The sequence below is a fragment of the Chrysochloris asiatica genome, unplaced genomic scaffold, assembly GCF_000296735.1.
Source record: "Chrysochloris asiatica unplaced genomic scaffold, ChrAsi1.0 scaffold00369, whole genome shotgun sequence".
Taxonomy (NCBI): Eukaryota; Metazoa; Chordata; class Mammalia; order Afrosoricida; family Chrysochloridae; genus Chrysochloris; species Chrysochloris asiatica.
Window position 1 is genome coordinate 101251 of NW_006408887.1, and position 24630 is coordinate 125880.

The 24630-nt window shown below is 48.8% G+C and overlaps 1 protein-coding gene across 1 annotated transcript; it reads right to left on the reverse strand.

Moving 5' to 3' along the window:
• Positions 1–3389: 3389 nt before the first annotated feature.
• Positions 3390–21793, reverse strand: NINJ1 (ninjurin 1). The gene is made up of 3 exons (XM_006876239.1): positions 21728–21793; positions 13799–14027; positions 3390–3544 (listed from the first exon to the last, which is right to left on the reverse strand). The coding sequence occupies exons 1-3, from the start codon at positions 21791–21793 to the stop codon at positions 3390–3392; spliced, it is 450 nt and encodes a 149-aa protein (XP_006876301.1).
• Between the last annotated feature and the right edge of the window lie 2837 nt (positions 21794–24630).

A 24630-nucleotide genomic window follows, 5' to 3' on the forward strand; every position in this document is an offset into this window, starting at 1 on the left:
ACTATGAACCCCACTCCAGTTACCAACCATGTTTCAACCCCTGCTTTTTCTTTCCTAGAGTGTGTATATTTTCAAGAGTATTTTACAGGAAATTCACCATCAGATCATTTCAGCCATGAGTACTTCTACTTATTGACTACACAGGTAACCAACTAGTCTCACAACACAAGTCTGCAGGGCTACTGAACCACCTCAAGATCAAAAGTCTTGGAGCCCCTCAGTCTCAGCAGGCTGTACCAGTTGGGAGAGGACAATGAGAGAGAAAGGAGGCTTTGGCAGCCTGGGGTTCTGGAGGCTACATAGAGGAAGGGGAGGGCAGAGGGCCATAGGTGGTACCATGAGGCCAGGTAAGAGAGCAGGTTGTTACAGAGCAGCTGCCAAGCTGAGGCCAGGACGACAGAGGGGCCAGGTTCGTAGATCCCAGGTGCATCCCTACTCCGTTGCCGCGTGGAGGAGGCAGAAGGGTGGGGGGGCCTGGGACATGGGTGGTGACTGGGGGGTGGAGTGAATATGGGATGGGAGATGGGATGAGGCTTCAGGATCCAGTGTCTCCAGAGTGGGTAAGGACCCCCGCACGTGATACTCAGCTTTGCCTTCATAGGCATTGATGGGGGTTATGGCTCCCACAGCCTTGCCATGCATCCCCACACCCTCCTCCCATGTTGGCCTTGGGCTGTAACTCCCAACTAGTCAGGGTAGTACTGGACCAGACTGTAGGACAGGGTATAGGCTCCACAGCCCTGCAAGCACCGGGACCCTTGCAGTCTATGAAACAAGGGAAAAAGGGATCACAAACCCCACCACCAGAAGAGGACATGCCAGGCTCAGAAACACAACATGCAGCTGAGCCTCCTGTGGAAGTGGGGAAAGTGCCAGGAACTAGACGGGAGCAATGGAAAATTCATCCATGGGCGTGTCAACAGCTGGCTAGCTGAATCGGTCTGCCTCAGGAGTCATCACCCGGGTTTGGGGTTGCTTGTGACCTTCTCGTATGACTCATACAGCCCTGTCCTGAGCAAACAAAGGGGTGATAGTTGGAGATGCTAATAAAGGCTGTTGATTCCCAAAAGGGAGAGCCAGAGGAGCAGGAGAGTTGTATTGGCTTCTGAGTCTCAAAGTAATCAAAGGCACTACGAGCAAGAGTGGGACCAGCAGCAAATGTTGGCGATGCACCTCGGAATCACTCTCAACGGTACATTCCCTGGCCCTGTCAAGTGGATGAGCAGGGCCATGGGCTGAGGCTGTGGAGGAAAGGCAGCCTGAGGGCCTGGGCTGGGCAGCTTTTCTATGACTAAACTACCTGGGAAACTGGGCAGGACAGGCACTGGCCTCGTAGTAATGCTAACAGTGGCTCAGGCAAGGCCAAAGTTGGTCCTGGGCCCACTCTTGGAGGACCACTGGCCTGAAGCAAGTGACAGAACAAATGTGGCAAGTATGAACCATGGTGTGCCTTGGAGAAGGGTGTATGCTGTACTCTTCTGTACTCCAAAAGGAAAAAGGAGAAAAAGCAAGCCTTGAGCAAGCAGAGCCTGACGTCTGGGTTCAGAGGTAGCACCTGAAAGAGCCCAGGCCCCCACTCATACCCTTGTCGTAGTTCCGTAGAAGGCACTCTCACTGCCCAGGGTCCCTTGGCCCGGGCTGGGGCCTGACCCGATGCACCTGGGGTGAAATTTCCAGAAGGTGGGGCAGCACAGCACCTCACACAGCCCCAGACATGAGAACTGTGTTAACTGCAGCCACTACTGAAGCCAGTGGAAGGTGGGGCACACTAAAACAGTCAAAGGGAGCGGAGGCTTTATTGTCACTTTAGGCTTAGAAAACAGGTAAGTTTGGGGCACTGCCCCATCACTGTTGGTGGAGGGTGGTCAGGCCTCAGGGTAGGTAGTGCAGGGCTGGGTTCAGGCTAGCCGGACTCCCAAGGAGTGCCTGCCACAGCTAAGGCACCAAGCCTGACCCCAGTGCCAAAAGGGGGTGTGCACTGTCAGTGTCCCATGGCTAGGAATTGGGTGGAGAAGGTATTGTGTGACCTGGTGACTCAGGCAGATGTTCATATGGCCTGGAAGATGGTGGCATCAGCAGAGGGAGAAGGCCCATCTCCCTGTTGCTCTGGAATGTCCTGAGACAGAGGGCCGGAAAGCTAAAAGTTGGCATGTCCTGGACTGGTTCTCTTATCTTGGAACAAGTTATGGTCCCTTTGTGGCTCCGCCATGAGATGAGGGCTTAGCTCTTGGGGGGTGGGAGCCTTGGAGTCTTCCATAGCTCAGCATAAAGGTCCAGCCGAGGGTACTCAGACAAAGCTCATCCTGCAGTAGTCCAGTGTCCCCACTGTGGGGCAATATGGATGGACCACAGGAGGAAGATGCTGAAAGGACCAGCAGCTCCTAGTTCTGGACACCAAGCAATGAGTAGGAGTCACTCGGTGATCCTGCAGAGAAGGGAGAAGCAAGTATTAGTGCCAGCCTGGGGACCAGAGCCAGGAGCAGCCCCTAGGATGTTCCAGGACCAGGGTTGAATGGACTTGGGGTCAGAAGGACCTGCCTGATTGAGGCATGTCAGGACAGTGTGTGAGCTCAGTTCCTCCTCTGCAAAACAGGATGAATGCAGATTCCCTGGGTCACTGGTCACATGACCATGGCCCACTCAGCAAGTGATGATTCCACATTTGAGGGGGACATGTCTAGCAGCAGGGCCTAATGAACACTACCAGGAATTGCTCTGACCACCTCTGGAGAGAGCATGTCTTCTTGCCAGGGCTGGATGGGTTAGGTTTCATTCTGTGATTTGTGTCTGTGACCTTGCTACTCTTCTATATTCAAAAAGGAGACAGCACTGGGGTGACCTTCTATAGACACTAGTGACTGAGCAAGGGTGAGCAAGGGGACACAGTAAATCCCTCCCAGCCTGACTTTCCTTCCTTCCCCAATAAGCCTTGAGTATCAGTGGCTCAGCTGAGCAGTTACTGTACAAAGAGACACAGCCAGGCCCAGCATCCTTCACGTGCGGCAGGGGACACAGCGAGCCGGACTTGTCTCAGTCCCTGTTGCCTGCCGCTGAGGGGAGAACTGACGTGGGAATAGAGCTCCACCTTCTTGAGGAAAGTCAGAAATCTCATTTTTTGTGTGAACTCTCCCAGTTGTTAACTTTGATTTCAAACCATTTCTGCTCAGTCGCCGGAACAGGGCCAGCTCTGGACAGATGGGCATGGTTATACACAAAGGGTTCCCGTGGTCCCTGTCCAGGGAAGGCCCCAGCATATGGTGGGCAGGCACCTCGTCAGATTGAGAGCCTCCTACAGCCCCTGGACCAGCAGCTGTGGACAATAGGCAGCAATGCTGAAACTACTCCTGGGCTAGGCAGGTCTCCTGCCCCTTTCTGCTCACCTGCATTCCCTACTGCCGGGGTGCCACATCCATCATGGGCTTCTGGACGCCGAAGGCTGTGATGAAGATGTTGACCACCACAATGATGAACACTAGGCCTGTGGCCAGGTTGTTGAGGAAGTCCAGCTTGGCGTGCTTGGCTGGGTTGTTGAGGTCGTACTTGACTAGGGGGCAAGAGAGGGCAGTGGGTATGCCACCCTTCCAGAGGGTCAGCCTGCAGGTGTCCGTCCTACCATGTCCTGGACATGTGAGACCACGCCATGCTTTAAAGGGTCATGGTGAGTTTTGTCCCAGAGAGAAAAACATGTGCTTTTATCAACTAATGACAATGGTAGCCTCCAGGCTCCAGCTGTGTGACCATGTTGTCTCTCACCCTTCACAGCTGCTCCCAAGAGATAGGCCCCTGAAGCCCCACTTTCTCCTCAGCAAACTGAAACACAAGGCAGGGTCAGCGGCTCAGGGTCCCAAGCTGTAAGCAATGCCCGCTCCAAGGTCTGCCTAGCTCCTGAACCCAGGCTGTGAATAGGATGGGGAACAGGTAGCCTCGGCAGGTGGTGGGAAATGATGGTGGGGTGGTGTCACCTTGTCTCTATGAAATAGGTCCCCAGGGCGGGCAGGGCCAGCTCAGGAGAAATTCTGCTGTTGAGGTCAGTGCTGGGGCTTGAGTGATCTTCTCAACCTCCAGTGTCCCTGCCACCATCTATAAACGGCAGGCCCAGGAGGCCTCGCACAGGAGACCCTGTATGGCAGTGGGCGGCTGGAGACCTCCTTCCTCTGTCTGCTTTTTGACCCCATACAGACTAGCTGCAGAGCAGTGTCTCCTGGAAAGGCTTTTTTTCTTTTCTTTCCTTTGGTTTGAAGACAGCCGAGCCTGGCTGAGCAAACTGCAGTAAAGAGAGGGGCATGCTGCTATAGGGCTTCCCACCTACACTAGTTCCTCTGTCTGTCCACCTAAAGGATTATTGAGGAAGAGTGGAATGTTGGTTACTACAGCCTACAATTTAGGTTTTCACTAAAAAATGTCCCATTGCCAGGGGCAGGTAGCTGTCAGTGCCAAGGATCCCTGCTGTGTAAGTTTGATACTGCTGCTGTCATTGCAAGCTACGTCCCAGGAACTGCCCTCAAATAGAACCCAGCCTTTACCCTAGCTCTCGGGGCCTATTTCCTGATGGATTCACAGCAAGCTTGAGTTCCAACACTGAAAGACCCTCTCTTTTTAGAGACAAAAGCTCTCTAAGGGTCCTAAAAACGTGTTTCATAAACTCACCCTGCTAAGCAATGGGCTTGTACGATGCCCCACTGGGCTTGATCAAGGTGGAGAAGGTTCATTTCAGAGAGATGAAGGGTGTGGTTTCAGTTTATGCTACAAACCCCAATCTGAGTATAGAAAACCACATCTTTTTAAAAGAATTGTTCTGGCAGCAGCACCATCATCTTAGACAGAAGAAATTAAAGGAGGTCTTTGGTTCCTTAGTCTTTTCTATGCAGGAAGCAAACTAAAAAAAGGACTTGATTACAAAATGCCATTTCCTGGTGTGGCGCTGTAAGATATGCACAAGAGGAACCCTTTACAAGATTGCTATGAGTCGGAACGAACTCAATGGCACGTAACAACAGCAACATGAAAAGGAAGGATGACTCAGAGGATGAACCAAGAGCCCCAGTGAACAACTCCCAGAACAAAGCAGAATGGAGCCCTTGGGAATGACCCAGGCTCAGTGTGTCTCCCACAGCAGCTCTGTGAAACTAGAGATCGAACTGTGGTTAGCCTGAGCCCTGCCCTCATAGAGGGACAGTGGAGTGGGAAGGGGAGGTGGGTAACTTGTCCATGCAGTTCAAGTGTTTTCAGTACAAGAGAGCCTTCGTCTGAGGACCTCACCTGGGCTTGAGTTAAATGAAAAGACCCTGGACTTCAAGGTGATGCCATCATAGGCTGAAATTTGGTGGCCAAGAAGAGACATGTTATCTATGTGGAAGGGCTGAAATATTGTAGCAGGAGAGCAGACCACCAACTGTATTCTCCCAAACTGGCACCACCAATGTCTCCTCCCACACAGACTCTTCTCATCCATACCATGACCTTGCCACATATCCATGGAGGCACTGAGTTTCAGCGCCTGGGTCCCTTCCCCTTAAATTTGAATGGGCTTGAAACAAGTGTAGAAGTGACACTATGTGACATCTGAGGCCAAGTCGTGTAAGATGATAAAACTTTTGCCAGTTCCCGTTGGGGTGTTCAAGAGGAAGTAAGCCACTATTATATATATTGCATGTATAATACAGTATATGTATGTGGATATACATGCTATATACATATATAGCATTGAGTGGTAGAAAAATTTTTTAAATTAACACAAATATTAAACTTTGGAAATCACTGAAAAAAGGAGTCAATTCTGCTTGCGTTCAGTGTACAAAGATGAGCAAGTCAGAGAGAATGAGATAAGGACTTACAAAATATTGCTCACTCTCTAGGACTGAGGAGAAAGAACTTCTGCCAGTACAGACAAAAACCATGACTACCTGTACCACGTCTTTGAAGTGTTCAAGAGCAAAGATGCCAGTTTGAGAACTAAAGTACATCTGACCCAAACCATGATATTTTCAATTGCCTCATATGGAATCCTGGTGTGGCACTGTGGGTTAATGCACCAGACTGCAAAGCCATTTGAACTGCAAGGTCAGTGGTTCAAGTTCACCAGCTGCTCCTCGGAAATCCTAAGTAGGGTCGCTATGGGTCGGAACAGACTCAATGGCACTTAACAACAACAACAACATATGCATGTAAAAGTTGGACAGTGAATAAGGAAGACTGGAGAAGAATTATGGGTGTTGAAGAATATTGACTTCTATAAGAACAAACATATCTATCTTGGAAGAAGTACAACTAGAATGGTCCTTGGAAGCAAGGATGGCAAAATTTTGCCTCTTGTACTTTGGACGTATTATCAGGAGGGACCAGTCCCTGGAGAAGGATATCATGCTTGGAAAAGTCAGCAGAAAAGAGGAAGCCCCCTCCCCAACTCCACCAACAAGATGGATCAACACTGTCAGAAACAGTGGGCTCAAACATAACGATTTTAAGGATGGTGCTGAACTTGGCAGTGTTTCGTTCTTTTGTGCATAAGGTCACCTTGAGTTGGAACTGACTCAATGACACCTAATTACAACAGCAACAACCTGCGGTGCAGTGAGTTGTCTAATGTCTCTTCTAGCCATTTGTTGTTGTTGTTAGGTGCCATCGAGTCAGTACCAACTCACAGTGACCTTATGTACAGCAGAACGAAACACTGCCTGATCCTGGGCTAACCTCACTACTTACTGTTGCCACGCTTAAGTCCATCAATGCTGCCACCTGGCCAATCCATCTCATTGGGGGTCTTCCTCTTTTTCTCTGACCCTCCACCTTACCAAACATGATCTCCTTCTCCAGCGACTGGTCCCTCCTGACAAAATGTCCAAAGTATGAGAGACCAAGTTTGGCCATCTTGGCCTCCAAGGAGCACTCTGGCTACACTTTTTCCAAAATGGATCTATTGGTTCTTTTGGCAGCCCGTGGATGGCACTTTCAATATTCTCCTCCAACACCATAACTCAAAATCATCAATTCTTATACGGTTTTTCTTATTCACTGTCCAGCTTTCACATGCATATGAGGTTACTGAAAATACCATGGCTTGGGTCAGGTGCACCTTAGTCCTCAAGCTGACCATCTTTGCTCTTCAACACTTTAAAAAGGTCTTGTGCAGCAGATTTGCCTAATGCAATATGTTGTTTGATTTCTTGACTGCTGCTCCCGTGAGTGTTGATAGTTGATCCAAGACGAATAAAGTCCTTGACAACTTCAATCTTTTCTCCATTGATAAGAATGTTGTTTATTGGGCCAGTGGTGAGGATTTTTGTTTTCTTTACCTTGAGATGTAATCCATACCAAAGGCTGTGTTCTTTGATCTTCATCAGTAAATGTTTTAAGTCCTCTTCACTTTCAGCAAGCAAGGTTGTATCATCTGCATAGCACAGGTTGTTAAGGAAAGAGATGATGGAAAAGTTCCATATCATCAGTGAAAACAAGGCCAGGGGGCAGACTGTGGAACAGACCATCAATTACTCATATGCAAATTCAAACTGAAGCTGAAGAAAATGAAAACAAATCCATGAGAGCCAAAATATGACCTTGAATATATCCCATCTGCATTTAGAGATCATCTGAAGGACAGATTTGATACATTAAACACTAAAGACTGAAGACCAAAAGAGTTGTGGGATGACATCAAGAACATCATACATGAAGAAAGCAAAAAGCCATTAAGAAGACAAGAACGAAGGAAAAGGTCAAAATGGATGTCAGAAGAGACACTGAAACTTGCTCTCCAGCGTAGAGATGTTAAAGCAAGTGGAAGAAATGAGGAGGTACAAGAGCTGAACAGAAAATTTCAAAGATCAGCTCGAGAAGATAAAGCCAAATATTACAACAAACTGTGCAAAGATCTGGAATCAGAAAACCAAAAAGGAAGAACACACTCAGCATTTCTCAAGTTGCGGAACTGAAGAAAAAATTCAAGCCTCAACTTTCGTTATCGAAAGATTCAGTGGGCAAATTATTGAATGATGCAGAAAGCATCAAGAGAAGATGGAAGGAATACACAGAGTCACTGTACCAAAGGGGAATGGTTAATGTTCAACCATTTCAAGAGGTAGCATATGATCAAGAGCCAATGATACTGAAGGAGGAAGTCCAAGGTACATTGAAGGAATTGGGAAAGAACAAGGCACCAGGAATTGATGGAATCAAAATTGAAATCTTTCAAGAAAGTGAGGCAGCACAGGAGGCATTCACTCATCTCTGCCAAGAAATTTGGAAAACAACTATCTGGCCAGCTGATTGGAAGAGAGCCGTATTTGTGCCCATTCCAAAGAGGGGTGACCCAATGGAATGCAGAAATCATCAGACAATCTCTTTGATATCCCATGCGAGTAAAGTTTTGCTAAAGGTAATACAGAATAGCTGTAAGCATACTTTGACAAAGAACTTCCAGAGGTTCAAGCTGGATTCAGAAGAGACCGTGGAATGAGGGATATCATTGCCGATGTCCGATGGATCTTGGCTGAAAGCAGAAAATATCAGAAAGATGTTTACCTGTGCTTTATTGAGTACGCAAAGGCTTTCGATTGTGTGGATCATGACAAGCTATTATGGGCAACAATGCAAAGTATGAGTACTCTGGAACATTTAATTTTGCTTATGAGGAATCTGTACCTGAACCAAGAAGCAGTTGTTCAAACAGAACATGGGAACACTGAATGGTTTAAAATTAAAAAAGGTGTGTGACAAGGTTGTATTCTTTCACCATATTTATTCAACCTGTATGCTGAGCAAATAATCCGAGAAGCTGGGTTATATGAAGAAAAACGTGGCATCAAGATTGGAGGAAGGCTCATTAACAACCTGCAATATGCAGATGATACAACCTTGCTTCTAGCCATAGTCTTTATAAATTCCTACCAAACAACTTTTTCCTGATGGATTGGGTAAGAAAAGGTGGAGGAAGATGCCGATGGATTATAAGATTCCGTTGTGATTGTTAACAAGGTTAATTGGGAAAACTTGAAACTCCAATGTGGGTATAAAATGAGCCATCTCAGAAGCAGGAAGAGGGGAATCTCACTACCAGGAAGGATGAGCCAGGAGTGGAGTGCATCCTTTGGACCCAAGATCTCTATGCATTGAAACTTCTAAATTCAGGGGCAGAATGCTAGGACACCAGAGGAGCAGCCGCAGCAGAACCAAGAGCCAGAGCACAAGATAGAGCAGTAGGCTTCTCAACTGACAGAGCAAGTAAAGCTGACTTTGGGCACATGGTTTGCTTGCAGAATGGGGTGTCCCCAGGCAATTAATTGAGGGGGCTAGATTTGCTGGCCCATGGAGTTAGAGACGAGTACTTTCAGGCTAAAGCTTGTGTTGGAATGGTGTGCCCTGTGAGCATGTATCAGCTGCTCTAAAAGAGCTTTGTAACAGTGCCCAAACAGAGAAGTCTGCCCGTAGGTGCAAACGAGGAGAGGCTGTCTTGACTGGAAGAACTGTGCCCTGAATATTTCTTACCCTGAATTGTAATCTTTTAACTTCCCTAATAAATCCCATAACTATGAGTATGGTGTCAGAGTCGTGTGTGGCTATCGCAAAGGCTTATTGGACCCTGCTGTGAAGCAGACTGCTATGGAAGGAACAATTGGTGTCATTGTTTTCACACCACCTTAGTGGCTTTTGTCTTTGGTTTATACAATAGCTACTTCAATAATGACTAGTGTTCATCTTTTAAAATATAGCTTTTAGAGGATAGGACTCTTTTTCTTAGACATCTTTTGTTTCTTCCTTAATGCCTAGTGGAGTGTTCTGCACATAGGACATAGACCATGATTGGAAGCAGGACATACACGAGTATACCTGTTTTTCCCCATGTCTACGAGTGTTTGGCTAACAGTTATGAAGTCAGTGTTAAGGGGTTCAAAGCATTTAAAAAAAACAAAGCAGAGGAAGCCAGTGTCCACATTGTAAGGAAACGCAGGCTGCCATGAGGCACAAACTGTGTGGTCATTTCCTCCACTTCAGTCCCAGCCTCTGGGGCTCCAGACATCACTAGCTGTGACAAGTTAGCCATCCCACCCAAACTCTGGACCCACCAAAGATATGAGTATGATTAAGTAGTTGTTTTATACAGCTAGGCTTGGGCAAGTTTCCCTGGCAGCAGCAATTAGAACAGGATCCACACCCTGCAGGGAAATGGCTGGGTGGTCTGACCTGCCTGGATTTCAGTCTCAGCCCCACCAATGCCTGGCTCTTTCTCATCTGTAAAGGAGGTGGTGTTGCAGGGTGAGGCAGCAGGCTGGCATACAGCAAGGGCTCTGTAATGTTGGCCAAGATACATACATGTCATCGCTATCACCACACGGTCTCGCTGCTTGGTTGGAGCAAGACGCCGTTGTTGTTGTTGCTGTTGTTGTTGTTGTTAGATGTCAGTGAGTCAGTTCCAACTTGTAGTGACCCATGTACAGCACTGAAATACTGCCCAGTCCTGTACCATCCTCATAATCACTGCTGTTTGAGCCCATCGCTGCAGTCACGGTATTAATTCAGCATGTTGAAGGTCTCCCTCTTTTTCACTGACTCCAGGGACTAGCCCCTTCTGGTAAGTCTCACCATTCTCTTTTCTAAGGAACATTCCAGCTGTGCTGTTTCCAAGACAGATAATGTTTGCTCTTCCAGCAGTCACGAGTTTATTGAGTATTCTTTGCCAGCACCATAATTAAAAGACATCAACTCTTCTTCAGTCTTCATTATTCATCATCTGGCTTTTGCATGCATCTGAGGTGACTGAAAATACCATGGCTTAAGTCAGGCACACCTTAGTCCTCACAGTGACAACTTTGGTCCTGAACACTTTAAAGAGGTCTTGTGCAGCAGATTTGCCTAATACAATAGGTCCTTTGATTTCTTTACTGCTGCTTCCATGGGTTTTGATTGTGGATTCAATCTTTTCTCTATGTATTCTAATGTCGTTTATTGGTCTAGTTGTGATGATTTCTGCTTTCTTCCCATTGAGCTGTGGCTCATACTGGACTGTAGTCTTTGATCTTCATCAGTAAATGCTTCAAGTTCTCTCCACTTTCAGCAAGCAGGATTGTGTCATCTACATATCGCAGGTTGTTAATGAACTTCCCTCCAATTCTGATGTCTCCTTTTTAATATAGTTCAGCTTCTTGAATGTATTTGCTCAGCATACAGATTAAGAATGGTGAAAGGATACAACCCTGACACACGCCTTTACTGATTTTAAAATCATGCAGTACCTCCTTGCTCTGTTTGAATGACTACCTTTTTGGTTTACATACGGGTTCCGCATGAGCACAAGGAAGAGTTCTGGAATTTGCATTCTTCACAATGTTATCTATAGTTTGTTATGATCCACACAACTTTGCATAGTCTATAAAACACAGGCAAACATCTTTCTGCTGTTCTTTACTCTCAGTAAAGTTCCATCTGATGTCAGCAATGATAGTCTTCATTCCATGTCTTCTGAATCCTGCTTAAATTTCAGACAGTTCCCTGTTGATGTACTGGTTTACAATTATCTTCAGCTGCAACTGTTTTTGAATTTTCTTCAGCAAAATTTTACTTGAGTGTGATATTAATGATATTGTTCAATGATTTCCGTATCCTGTTGAACCAACTTTCTTTGGAATGAGCTCAAATATGGATCTCTTCCAATTAGTTGGACAAGTAGCTGACTCCCAAATTTCTTTGCTCATTTGTACTCCATCAATTCCTGGAGACTTGTTTCTCAGCATGGCTTCAGTGCAGCTTGGACTTCTTCCTTCAATACCATCAGTTCTTGATCAATGACCTGCATCTCCACCACTCTATCTCCATCATTGCCCAGCTCCATGGACTCGGGTAAGTCCCTATTCCTCAGGTTTAAATGAGATGATAAATGCCCATGTGCTGGGGTTATCAGGAGAACTAGGATTATGTGCTAAGACTGGTGTTTATTTCTTAACCTCATCTCCCCACTTGACTGTGAGTTCCATGGACACTGGGATGGGCTGAGCAGAGTGGCCAGCACACACAGGTGTTCAAGAGATGACTGCAGAATAGCTGAGCAGGGTAGCCTGACCTCTCACTCAGGGGATACAGTTCCCACAGAAGAGCAAGAGTCTGAGGAAGTGCTATCTGTCCCAACCACCTACTGGTTTCACCACTCTGTCCACTAGCTGGCACTCCGACACCCCTCTGGGCCCTCGGCAAAGGCCATCCAGAAGATAGCTTCCTCTAGTCTATCCCTTCTTCAAGAAACCTCCCCTATGCTCAGGGCTGGTCAGGAGCATCCTTACAGCCTCTACCACCTGGCTTACCACCATCTCATCAAGTATCTCTGTCTCCAACAAGGTCGTGGGATCCTAAGGGAAGACCTCCATGAAACTCTACCCTGCACACAGCATTACGGAGCAGATCTCACAGTACCTGCACGTCTTCATTCAGGACTCAGCTCAAATGTCACTTTCCTACAACTAAAGCAGTTCCTTGCTCCACCTCACCTGTTCTGGGACAGGGACGTTGGCTGTCCTGCTCCCCTGTATCCCAGGACCTAGAAAAGTGCCTGGCTCATTGCCAGTGCTCAAGTAGTGCCAACAGCATGCCTGCACAGGTGTAACCTGGTATGTGCATAGGAGGTTTGCAGCAGCATTGCCCAGCAAGCACTGTGCAGCAAGGGAAGGATGAGGGCTGTGTGCTAACGTCATTACATGAAAAGCAAGCTGTAAAACGATGTATCGCATAGTATACACACCACAGCATAGTATATACTGTGCTAAGATTTGTGTAAGAAGCAGTGGGGGCGGGGGGAGGCAAGGAATAAGAATATAGATTTGAAGTAAGAAACCCTAGTAGCATAATCAAGAAGCTAATAAGAATCATTACCTATAGTGGGCAAGGGGAAGTACTGTGTCTGAGAGGAGCAGAGGACAAGACTTCTCCGTGTATACCTAATATTACCTAATAAGAAATTCCCTAATACAATGGGAAAAGAAAGATTTCACAAGGATCTGTGTTAGTATTCAATATTCAAACACTGAGTATTATTGTTATTCGAATAATACTAATGTTAATATTGTTATTCAAATTGTGTTTCTGATTACTCTGAGTATTGTGATTGTTGAGTGCTGTTGAGTCATTTCCGACTCATAGTGACCCTGTATAGGGCTTCCAAGGAGCGGCTCATAGGTTTGAACCACTGACATTGTGATTAGCAGTCCAGTGCTTATCCTACAGTGTCACAACAGGATTCCACTCTGTGTATAAAAATACATATATAAAGGATGAGAAAAACGTTGAATGAACAGATGAACACATGGCTGTACATTCTTTTGATCCTCAGAATGCCTTGGGCTTGGCCACAACCAGGAGCTCCATGGTGCCAGCTCAGAGAAGTTACTGCATAGGTGGGACTCCCTTCAACTCAGAGGAGTCTACAGGCCTCAGCCCTATGTGCCCCTGCAGAGCAGCCTTCTCCCTGTGTACTCTGACCTGTTGAAGCATCTTAGTCCCGAACACCCATCCCTCCATGCATCAGAGGCCAGCACCGGGCCAGGCCCCACCACTCTGCACCTCATCAGCTTCCATACTCAGAAACACGGGACCATGCAGCACCTGCCTTGTTAAGGTTAGATGGCACACAGCAGGTGCTCATGTATGCTAGCTCAGTGTGGCCACGGTATTTTCCCATGTGTCCTCAGTCTGGAAGGAAGGAAGGAAGGAGGGGTGGAGAAGCCAGGCAGCTCTGGACACAAGGGGGTGACAAGAGGGGGTGAGCAGACACAGGCCTTCCTCACAGGTGGGCCCTCTGGCTGTGTGGGCAGGTACTTACCGAGGAAGATGAGCAGTACACCCACACCAATCTGGAGAACAAGGGAGATGGAGATCAGGACTACCAGGGGCACAAAGAAGGCAAAGCTGGAGCCCTGCTCAATGACGGCCTTGAGCTGGGAGGCGTTGGCCATCAGCAAGGCAATGTCCAGCATACTCTCGGCTGCACTCTTCTTGTTGGCATAGTGGTTCACGTTGATGGGTCGGGTTCTCCAACCCAAACGTGGAGGCTGTGGAATGAAGTATGATCAGCCAGAGCTAGTGGGATGATGGCGGGTGGCGGGGAGCTCAGTCTCACCCCCAGCACTCCCTCTACTACAGGTTGACAGATCTGAGTAGCCCCCTCCCAACTTTAAGCTCAGTTTCCTGTGCAACAGGCTTGTGACTTCAGCAAGACTGCCTGCCCAACAAGGCCCTGCAGGTAAAGGCCTTATTGCAACCCTGGCGCACGTTAGGAGGTGACTATTACTGTACTAAGAAATCACAGATGTTCAGCCTGGGCAGAACTTTCCCTAGGGATGAAGTCATGAAAGCATTAGTTATGTTGGCATTGGAAATGTGCCCCACCCTGCCCCTTCACACAGGTGGAGCTGTGTGGGCAGCAGCCCCAGAGCTGCAGGCTCCTGGGCACGGCTTGCTCATTCTGTGTTCCCTCAGGGAGGAGGTGGTGAGTGGAGCGAGCTGGATTCCTGATCCTCACACACTTGCCCCAGCATGAAACAGAACCTTCCCTAGTGGAGGAGGACCCGCACCTCTTGGCTGCGTGGCCCAGATAAGCTGCTGACCTCACTGTGTGGCAACATTGCCCACTTTGCTAAGCATGCGTGAGGAGACATCCAGAGCCCATCTGGCACACAGGAAGTACTCAGATTGCAGTTGGGCTTAGCTTCTTTCTTAACTTCTAGGTGAATGAAATAACCATACATGTATTGACCTGGCTCCTGAGGACCACCTGTCTGTCCCAGTACTAGCTGGGTCATTTCTACCTTCTAGGGTTCCCTATGACAGGTGCTTACTTCTGAGGTCCACCTGGGTCACTGAGGGCAGCCATTTTCAGGCTGCATCTGGTTTGGCCCCTCTCCAGCCCCCAGAACAAACCTGCCTTAGCCCTCTATCCAGAATGCTCCAAGGCCACCACCTCCAAGTACTGGTGGCCCATTCTCCTGTGCTGCCCTGTTTCTAGACTCATGAAAAATGCATGAAGCCTGGAGGTGGGAGGTCACGAGACACAGTGGCCTGAGTTCAGGAAGGTGGGTTAGGCTGAAACAATAACCAAGAATGGACACAGAGTTCTACACAGCTCAGCAGTCAGCAGCTGCCTCCACGTTTCGTTATCTTTAAATATCTCACAATTAAAAATACATGTTCTAGAAAAACCCAAAGTAGTGATAAAGAACTAACAAAGAAACTGGAGCTTTGCTTTTATGGTAAGTTATTTGTCAAAGTGTTTAGGAAGAAGGGGAGGCTGGGTCTTAGGGATGTGAGCAGGCTCTGTTACAGGCTCCCGGCGCCTGCATGTCCCAAATCCTGTCTTAACATCACTGCTTTTCATTCAAGTAGCAAATCCACTGGGTTAAAAAATCCAAAGGCACGGAGCACACAGGAAAAGCGACTTTCTCCTGGGCTCCGAGGTTCCCTGAATACACCCAGGAAATAGCACCATGGATCCCTATGGGCTCCTGCCCTGACCAGGCCAGCACTTACACACACACACACACACACACACACACACACACACACACACACACACACCCTCCCCTGCTACCCAGCCTCCAAGGCTGTGATGAACCTGTGCCCTCCCGACAGCAGAGGTTGTCCCAGCTCTGCCCCAGATCCTGGAAGGCCACTCACTATTCATAGTGTGTGTACTCCCAAATTCCATAAACCATGCCAAGTGGCCCCTCAAAGCTGCCCAGTCCTCATTTGGTCTCATCCAGGACATGGGCACTGGGCAGAGTTCCTACTTTCTGGGAATTACAGGGGAGGTAGCCATATACATATGCATGCATTTACATATGCATATATGCTCACTAAATGCATACATATGCATGTACACAAACACTATACCCACATACCTGACTATACTATACATGTACACATGTGTAATACACATACAGAGTCATGTGTCCCTTAATGTCCATGATACATTCTGTTATACAATTTGAATGTTTTGTGAAGACCATATTAAAGACTGGCAGTCCCATAAATTATACCATGTGAAGCCTGTAATATTAAAACCTATGGGAGCCCACCGGACAAAGCCCAAGAGCTAAGCCACTGGCTATAGAAGGCCAGCCTTGCTGGGTATGCAGCTGCAGGCCTTGGGTGGAGGTTGTGCCAGTAGCTGGTTTGGGACTTTTCGAACATTAGGGCATGGAGTAGGGGAAGTACATGAGTGGAGGTGGAGATGCCAGACGTGTCTGCAAGAACTGAGCAGGGAGTAGGTGGGTGAATGACGCCAGGAGAAGGGGAAGGAGGGAGCGGAGGGCGAGGCGGAAGAGGCAGCCTTGTGGGTATTAGGATGCACCCTGGAGGCCCACTTCTTGCTCACTCTGAGGTTCTCATGGGTCTTTAAAACCATTGTTGTTGCTACTGTTGGTAAATGCCTTTGAGTCGGTTTCCACTCACAGTGACTCTGTATAGGTTTCTAAGGAGCAGCTGGTGAGTTTGAACTGCCAGCTTGTGATCTGCAGTCCAGTGCTGATCCTACAGCACCAGCCGGAACCCATTAAAACCGTTAGTGGGAAATAACCAAGAAAAGCAGCAGCAGCATGGACTGTACATTCCCTTTCCTGGAAGGAAGGTCAGAGTCAGCACAAGTCCTGTCTTGGCTGGAGCTCCCATGCAGCTAGGCTAACCAAGGTCCTATGGGCTCAACACTGTCCAAGAGTGACCCCAAATGGATTATTATGACCGATTTAAGTCCATCTTTTAGAACTTAGCCAAGACACAGCCAACCTTGGGACCTGCCAGAAAGCAGAAGTGAGGAAAAGAGCAAACTTCCTCCCAGGCAACTGGATCTAGTCTCCAAAGACCAAGTCAGGGGCATTGGTCTGGTATAACTGGGTGACTGACCCTCAGGAGTGGGGCAAGGAGGGCCTGGAAAGAGGGGCCATTCTGGTCCGATCTTCGGCCACCTTTCTTCAAAGGGCTCAATGCTCTTCACAAGGTTTGCTGCAGAATTCCAGTGGCTGTGATAACTTATACGACACCACATACCCATTTCACCATTGAGAAGTATCTTTTACCACCAGGGAAAAAGTGAGTTGGCTATAAGAAGACATCAAAGCATTATCATAGGGTACAGCTGCCCATGGCCCAGGAAGCACACGGCTCCAGTGGAGTATACACCAGACTCCACATGGAAGGCTAACTTATAAAGTGGCTGACTCAGCCTTCCCCAGGAAGTGAGTGAGTGTGTCACATTTTACAGAAGATCAAACAGAATCTCAAAGAGTGTGTGTATTTGTCGAAGCCCACCCAACTGGGGTGTATCATGACTAGCGGGGACTCACAAGTGCTCCTTAACTTACCCACCATGTGCTGGTGGTATTTGGGGGCTGGGGGCACAGCAGGATCTGCCCTCACAGGGCTTTCACTCTTGAGGGAATAGATCTGAAGATCCAGTGTTCACCCACAAGGAGCAGGCTGGGTGCTCTGACCCTGGGCATTTGTCTCTCCTCTCAGCAAACCCTTCCTTCTTCATCTGCCTACTTCACAGCAGGCATGGTGTTGAGAGAGGAGCAGGGAGACAGCGTCTGCTCAGGGGGGCTCAACCTGGATACTGACTCCCCATCCAAATGGCTTCAAGGATCCATGGAGCTAGGCCACCCTCAATACACTCAACCAAAGCTTCATAGGCTCGGGTCCAATCACACTGCTTGGTTTTCTCTGTATTAAAAAAACACAAACTTCTATTTTTAGTTGTTGTTAAGAGCCATTGAGTCAGTTCTGACTCCTAGTGACCCTGTATAGGTTTTCCGAGGAGCTTCTGGTAAGGTTGAACCTCTGACCTTGCGGTTCAAACCGACCTTGAAGTCCAGCGCATTAACCCATAGTGCCACATCAGGACTCAATTTCTAGTAAGGGGAGATTAAAAGCTTCTTTTTAAAAGATATTTAAGATAATCAAAGTCATAATCATAATGACAAGGCTGGGTGCTGGGCCCTATTCCAAGCACTTAAATCCTCACAACAACCCTCTGAGAAAGACAGTATTGCTACAGAGGAGAAACTGAGGTACAGTCAGATGGAGTGATGTGCTCGAGGAAGTAATGTAGCAGTGTCCTGAGGGTGGGTTGGGGAAGACAGAGGCAAGGGAACAGGACCCTGGTACATCTGAGCCCACGGCTACATAAGCACAGTGGCCTTTGAGGCTGGCACACCCTTTAGGAACTCTCCATGTCTGTGACTAGACACTGGCTCAGCTGAACCTGAGGGCCCAGCTCCATTTGAGAGAAGAAAGTTCGCCTCATTCCTCTCTTGTTCACAGTCCTTCTGTGGTCCCTGTGGCTCAGGAGACCTGCGGTCCAGCCTCAAGACTTCTCCTGTCCAGCCTGACCTCCTACCCACCACATCCTACCCAGCCCTGCATGTGCCCACGGTCCAGCCTCTAGGCCTTTGCTCTTGTCGTTCCCCGCACCTGGGACACCCTCCTCTACATCTCTGGGGTCCAGTTCTGATGTATACTACCTCCTACAGGAAGACTTCCCTGCTCTCTGCAGACCACTTCCATCACAGCCTATCCTCGTCTGCCTTAGAGTCTCCCATTCTTGTCGGGAGTGGTCTCATTTCTCAGACTACACTCAGAGCAGGGCATGTCTCATTCATCTTTGGTTCCCAGAGTCAACTCCCGAACAAAGCCAACCCAACCTCTCTGCTGGATCTGAGATGTGGCCAGTTCCATTCTACCCACCCAATTGAAGCTAGGCCATTTCTAAAGCAGTCCAGGTGCAGGGTACAAAAAGACAAGGCCAGCTTTTAACCCACCGCCATTTGTCTCTTGGTTTATTTCTCTGTCTTCCCTAGGAGGCAGAGTAGGGCAGAGATACTTTGTTTCCCATTTTGAAGACTATAAATAGAAATCCTGGAGCCATTAAAAACAGCCTCCCTAAAGCCATACAGCCAGGGGGTGTTCCCAGTACCCCCAAATTGTTGCCACACTGGGGTGGATCAGTCCTGGGGTCAGAGGTGTATCTAAGTTATGGCAGGTATGGCATGTACCCTCAGTTCCACTTGAAGGAGGTGCCATTGAACAGTTGCTATGAACAATAGCAGTTCTCATCAACTGTAAGCAATCATTCAACATTTTAAGACTGAATTATTTTCTGCTTTGAATTTCTTGTTGAAACCATGTTTTCGGTAAAATGGAAGGCATTTTTGAATGAAATTTTTTTTTTTTTTTTTTATTTCTGTGTTATCAACTAATAGGTAGCATGTAGGTACTTCAGCATCTCTCTTCTTCTTTTTCTTTTTTTTTTTTTTTTTTTAGGTAATATGTATTTTGATACAATGTTAATGGTAGGATGAGGCCTGCTACATCATCCTATAGCTACACACAAAGATACAGTCCCCACCAGACGTCTGTACATACCAGAAGTGGAGAGCAGGTTCCCACTAAATCTCAGAGGCAGAAAATGTAGGTGGGCACTATATGCCCCGTGGGTCCTAAAAGGGTTCAAATTAATACTCTCATATTTGTGGACTTCTATGGATCAAGGCACAAGACCTTGCTTTTCTGAGTATACAAAGAGAAGAAACTCAAAACAATGACTTTGAGCCCATAAGAGACTTTCATCAGTGAAAGCAAGGAAGCAGCAGTTGTAATTTTTATGTAGTGCCATTATACGTTAAGTAAACGTTGAACAAGCCTGACTTGCATTTTTCAGCTGATACTATTGAAACATGGGGGTATTTGAAAGATGGGGGTCAGATATTTGGAGAGAAGGGCAGTTTCAGTGCTTGCCATTAGCACTATTTTTGTAGTGCTAGAGGAGGGGGTCGGAGTCCTGGTGTGGCGCTGTGACTTAACAGACTGCAAAACCATTTGAACTACAAGCTCGGTGGTTCAAGCTCACCAGTTGCTCCCTGGAAACCCTATGCAGGGTTGCTGTGGGTTGGAACCGACTCAATAGCACTTAACAGCAACAACAACAGAGGGGATCAGACCCCAGGTTAAGTCCTAGCTATGGCTCTTGGCCTTTGGTCACTCCTCTTTATCCTTGGTTTCTGCAGTGCTATTGTGTGCATGGACCGTTCCAAAGAAGCCAGGGCTGGCATGACGATTTACTGAGCAGACATGTGATGTCATAGGGTTTTGTGTAAACTTAACTGGACCAGAATTCTCAGTAGTTTGGCAGTTATTGTTGTAGTAATCCCCCAAGATAAGATCTAATATAATGTAACGTATAATATAATGTAATGAATTCCATGATGAGATCTGCTAAGAGCAGCCAACCAACTGAAAGGTGGTGTCCTTGTGGGTGCTGCCTGTTTCCAATACATTGCACATTCAGGCAAAGCTTGCAGCTCTCTGCTCAGTCTGGATCCTGCATCTGGCTTGTCATCCAACTTCCCATACTTTGAACTTGAGCCAAGTAGCCTGCTCTATCGCCTGCCAGTCCTGGGAGTCATCAGCAGTCTGCCATCTGACCTGTCCAACCTGCCGGCTGGCTGTTTGACCAGTCAATCTTGGTTCATCAGTCTTCAAGTTACATGAATCAGAAGCCTCCAGCCTGACATCTGACCCATGGACTTGGGACTTGCCCACTTCTACAATGTGTGAGCCAGTTCCTTGACATAAACCTTTCTTTATATACAATATATAAGCTTCACTGGTTTTGTTTCTCCAGAGAACACAGCCTAAGGCATGCAGAGACCTGGCACATGGCCTAGGACCTTGGTAAAGTTCCACAAAAGATGACAGTGGGCCAGGGGCACACAGGGAGGTGTGTGCACCTCACAGGCCCTCCCCACCACAACTCTTGGGCCCTCCTCCCTGATCATTGCCTGATACAACTGTACTGGCTAGGAGGCCCCCATTCACATGGGCACCCTCCAGGATGTATCAATGTCTGCCCAGTCTGGAAAAACTCAGAGGCCACCATTCCCCACCTCCATCTGGAGGAGTTGGAAAATGAAAGGATGTCCAAGGTCAACAAACAAGTTACAGAGGGCCAGCCCAGGGCCTTGCACACATGCGAAGCTGTGAGTGCTGGCACCCACGAGGACTAAGCTTGGGGCCTCAGTACCACTCCGGCCTGCCCTGGGCTTTCCAGGCCAGGAGGAAAGCCCTGCCACTTTGCACTTGGGGCCTGTGGGGGGACACTAACCGGCTGGGTTGAGGCTTCCCCTCAGCTGTGATGTCACCAGGGCAGTTGAGTGGAGCGGGGCACATATCACACAGAATCTGGTCATCAGGCGGTGACATAACTGTCTGCCCTCCGCTGGCTGGGAGCCCGAGATGCGGTGGCTCCTCTCCGCCCACTGGGAGATAGCGTGGTTGGAAGTTAGAGGAGTAGTGAAGCAGGGGTGGGAAGGTGAGCGCAGGCGGGAAGAAGGTGGGGACAGAAGACTGGTGTTCAGGTGCCCCGTTGGGTGAGTGAGGGCGGACAGCCACCGCCAGATGTGTGCAAGTCCTTGCTCCAGCACTTGGTTTGGCAGGATTCCAGACGACTCCAAGCCCCCACCCCCACCCCCCGCCGCCCCAATGCAACCATCCGGTTCCCAAGCCAGGGGTGGCAGAGCCCTTGGAGCCACCGGCTCCCACCTCCACCGGGAAAATGGGGCGCAGGGAGGGGATATTTGCTCCGGGGCAGCGGCGCATTTGCCATCCTGCAGTGCGGCGCGCCACAGGTGCCAGCACGCAGGACCCAGAGAGGATAGCGTCGGCCAAGGTCACACAGCGTGGTTGAGGCGGGGCGGGGGCTTACCGAGGCGTCCGGGGAGCCTGGTTGCAGGTCGCCGTTGAGCTCGTACTCCTCAGCGCCCGAGTCCATGGCGCGGTCGCCGGGGCCTAAGAAGTCCACCCGCGCCACCACCCGCCTCCGTCGCTGGGCCCCGGCCGCGCGCTTGCTGCCTTCCCGGGCCGGCTGGGCGGGCCCCGCGCGCCACCGCCCACAGTCCCCGCCCCACCACCGGAGGCGGGACCCGGGCCTGCTAGGCCTGGAACCGGCGTCGGCAACCCTGGAAAGCCCCAGCTTAGGGGGCCCTGGTGCTCCTTGAGCCAGCTTCCTTCTCTGCCCACGGAGTCCTGGACGCCCCTGTAGGGTTTGCGGAGGCCAGGAGGGACCGCATTGCGTAGTGCGGACGCCCAACTGTGAGGGCCTGCTTGGAGCCCCACCCCTCGCTCAGGGAGGAACCCAAGGCTTTGGGCCTCTCTCAGAGAGCTGAATTTGTTGTTGATAAGTGCTGTCGAGTGGAGTCGTTTACAACCCACAGCGACCCTATATAGGGTTTCCAAGGAGTGGCCGGTGAGCCTGAACCACTGACCTTGTGGTTCAAACGACTTTGCAGTCCAATGCATTAACCCACAGCGCCACACCAGGACTTGGAATGACTACCCTAAATAGGATTTCCAGGCTGTAAATCTTTACAGGAGCAGAAAGCCTATCTTTCTCCCACTGTACCTAGACTTTGCAAATCAGTCAGGAAAGGCAGTTTTGTGGCCCCCACTCCTGGTGTGCTGCTGTGGGATAAACCACTGGACCACAAGGTCAGTCTGAACCACAAGGTCGCTGGTTCAAATTCACCAGCCACTCTAATGCTAGGCCAGAGAGTGTGTCTCTTACAGTCATCCCAGTTCCTCAGGAGTTCCCCGCAGTCTGCAGCTTTGCTAGACCCTTTCACCACCCCATGGGAGGGAGGCATTATCTTTGGGCAAGCATACTAGTGCAAGCAGCTGTAGGACACCTGGTCCCAACCTTCTCTCAGACCCCACTGTGGTGTGTGTGTGTGTTTTCAGCTTCTTGTGCATTTTTTCATGATATCCACTGATGCTCCTATCAAGGACCTTGAAGACACAGACACCAAGTAAACACATGAACCTTTTCACCTTTCACCTGCCTTGAGAGGGAGGTCAGTCTACCAGACTCTGTCCCAGAGCTGCTGTTTGGTGGCCGTGTGGCCTCAAGCAAATAGCTCAACCTGTCTGTGCCAGCATCCCCCTCTGTGAAATGGAGGGTGTCAGGATGTTAACACACTGCTGGGCATTTGATTAAGGTCATGTGAGCCTAATCTTTTCCCCCTCCCAGATGAAGAAACTGAAGGTCAGAGAAGTTTACCAAGCCCAAGATCACCAAGAAAACAAGTTAGGACTCAAAGCAAGCTTAACGAGAGGCCTGAGAGAGGAGTGTAGGGGAGAAGGTCTCCCCATTCATCCTGTCATCATGGAGCACCAGTTATGTGTTAGACATAATTCATCCAAGGGGCATGACCTAAGCAAGACAAGCAGAGCCTGCTCTGTGGTGGGCACACGTTAAATGAAGGCAGTACGGAGCCAGCCCTGGGAAGTACATACTTCCCAGTACTCACTGACAGGGGGAACTGAGGTACAGGTGGTAAGAGGCACAATTATTCAATCTCATGAGGCCTTGAGTGGAGAGACTGTGGAGATGACAGTGTTGCCAAGCAGCTGTGTGCTGCCCTGCTACCCACAAGGTAGTAGAGACAAGCACTGATGGAACCCAGGCTCAGGGCCTCCCCTCTTCCAGCTGTCCCATGCCTCTCTTATGCTGGGAGGGTGAATTCTGTAAGTGAAACTGAAGACCACAGAAAATGCAAGTCATCATTGTTGTTGTTGTTGTTGTTAAGTGTCATCGAGTCGGGTCCAAGCCATAGCAAACCTGCATAGGGTTTCTGAGGAGTGACTGGTGAGCTTGAACCACTGACCTTGCAGTTCAAATGGTTTTGCAGTATAGCGTATTAACCCACAGTGCCACACCAGAACGCCTTAAAAGAGTGAACTTCCACTAAACACTGGTCCAGGCCTTACTCCTGATTCATGGGCACATCCTTGCCTTTCAGGGAGGTAGGGGGTCTAAGACATCAGGGTGTGCAAACAGAAACCCTGGCCTAGGGTCTCCTGAGTGACTATGATTGGTCACTTGGACTTTGTGTCCCCATCTTTAAAATAAGAGACTCGGGTTTGATTCTTCAGAGCTCTGTCCCTGGTCAAGGATGTGGGGAGTTTCCTTGGGAAACCAGGGACACACATCCTGATGACAGTCCTGTCCTGTCACCCCAGAACTCAGCAGGGCAGGCAGGCTGGGTATCATGCAAGCTTGAATCTGGCTGGGCCAGGCCTCCTATAAGTACCCTTCATGCAATAGGCTGGCAGGCAGGAACTCCAAAGGGGCAGTGCCTTAGGGAGAACTATTGGTGGTCCATTTTACAGCTGAAGAAACTGAGGCACAGAACGCAACTCTGCTAGACTCAAAATATATTCACTACCAACCACTGCATGGAGGCAGCAGGTCCAGTGGACATCTGTGGGCACTTGGGCCCCTTGGGCAGATAGCTTCCTGCCTTGGCCTCTGGCCTCCCCATGACACTGGGTAGCAACACTGAAGGTGGTGAATCTTAAGAGTTTTAGAGTGGGGTCTGGACACAGAACCCCAGTAAAATAATGTCATTTTCACTTTCTCCACCCCAGGTTTCTGCTGCTTTGCATAATTTTTCATGAGCAGCCCTGTGGGTTAATGAGCTGGACTGCAATTTTGGTTTGAACTGCAAGGTTGGAAGTTGAAGCTCACCAACCGCTCCTCAGAAACCCTTATACATGGTGGTTACCGCTCCTCAGAAACCCTTATACATGGTGATTATGGGTTGGAACCAA

Bases quoted from the DNA above. Each gene is read 5' to 3' on its own strand.
- NINJ1 (XM_006876239.1), bottom strand. From the start codon at position 21,793: ATGGACTCGGGCGCTGAGGAGTACGAGCTCAACGGCGACCTGCAACCA. The intron at 14,028-21,727 runs GTAAGCCCCCGC...TTCATTCCACAG, and splicing joins CAGGCTCCCCGGACGCCTCG to CCTCCACGTTTGGGTTGGAG. The intron at 3,545-13,798 runs GTAAGTACCTGC...CTTGCCCCCTAG, and splicing joins TGTACTGCTCATCTTCCTCG to TCAAGTACGACCTCAACAAC.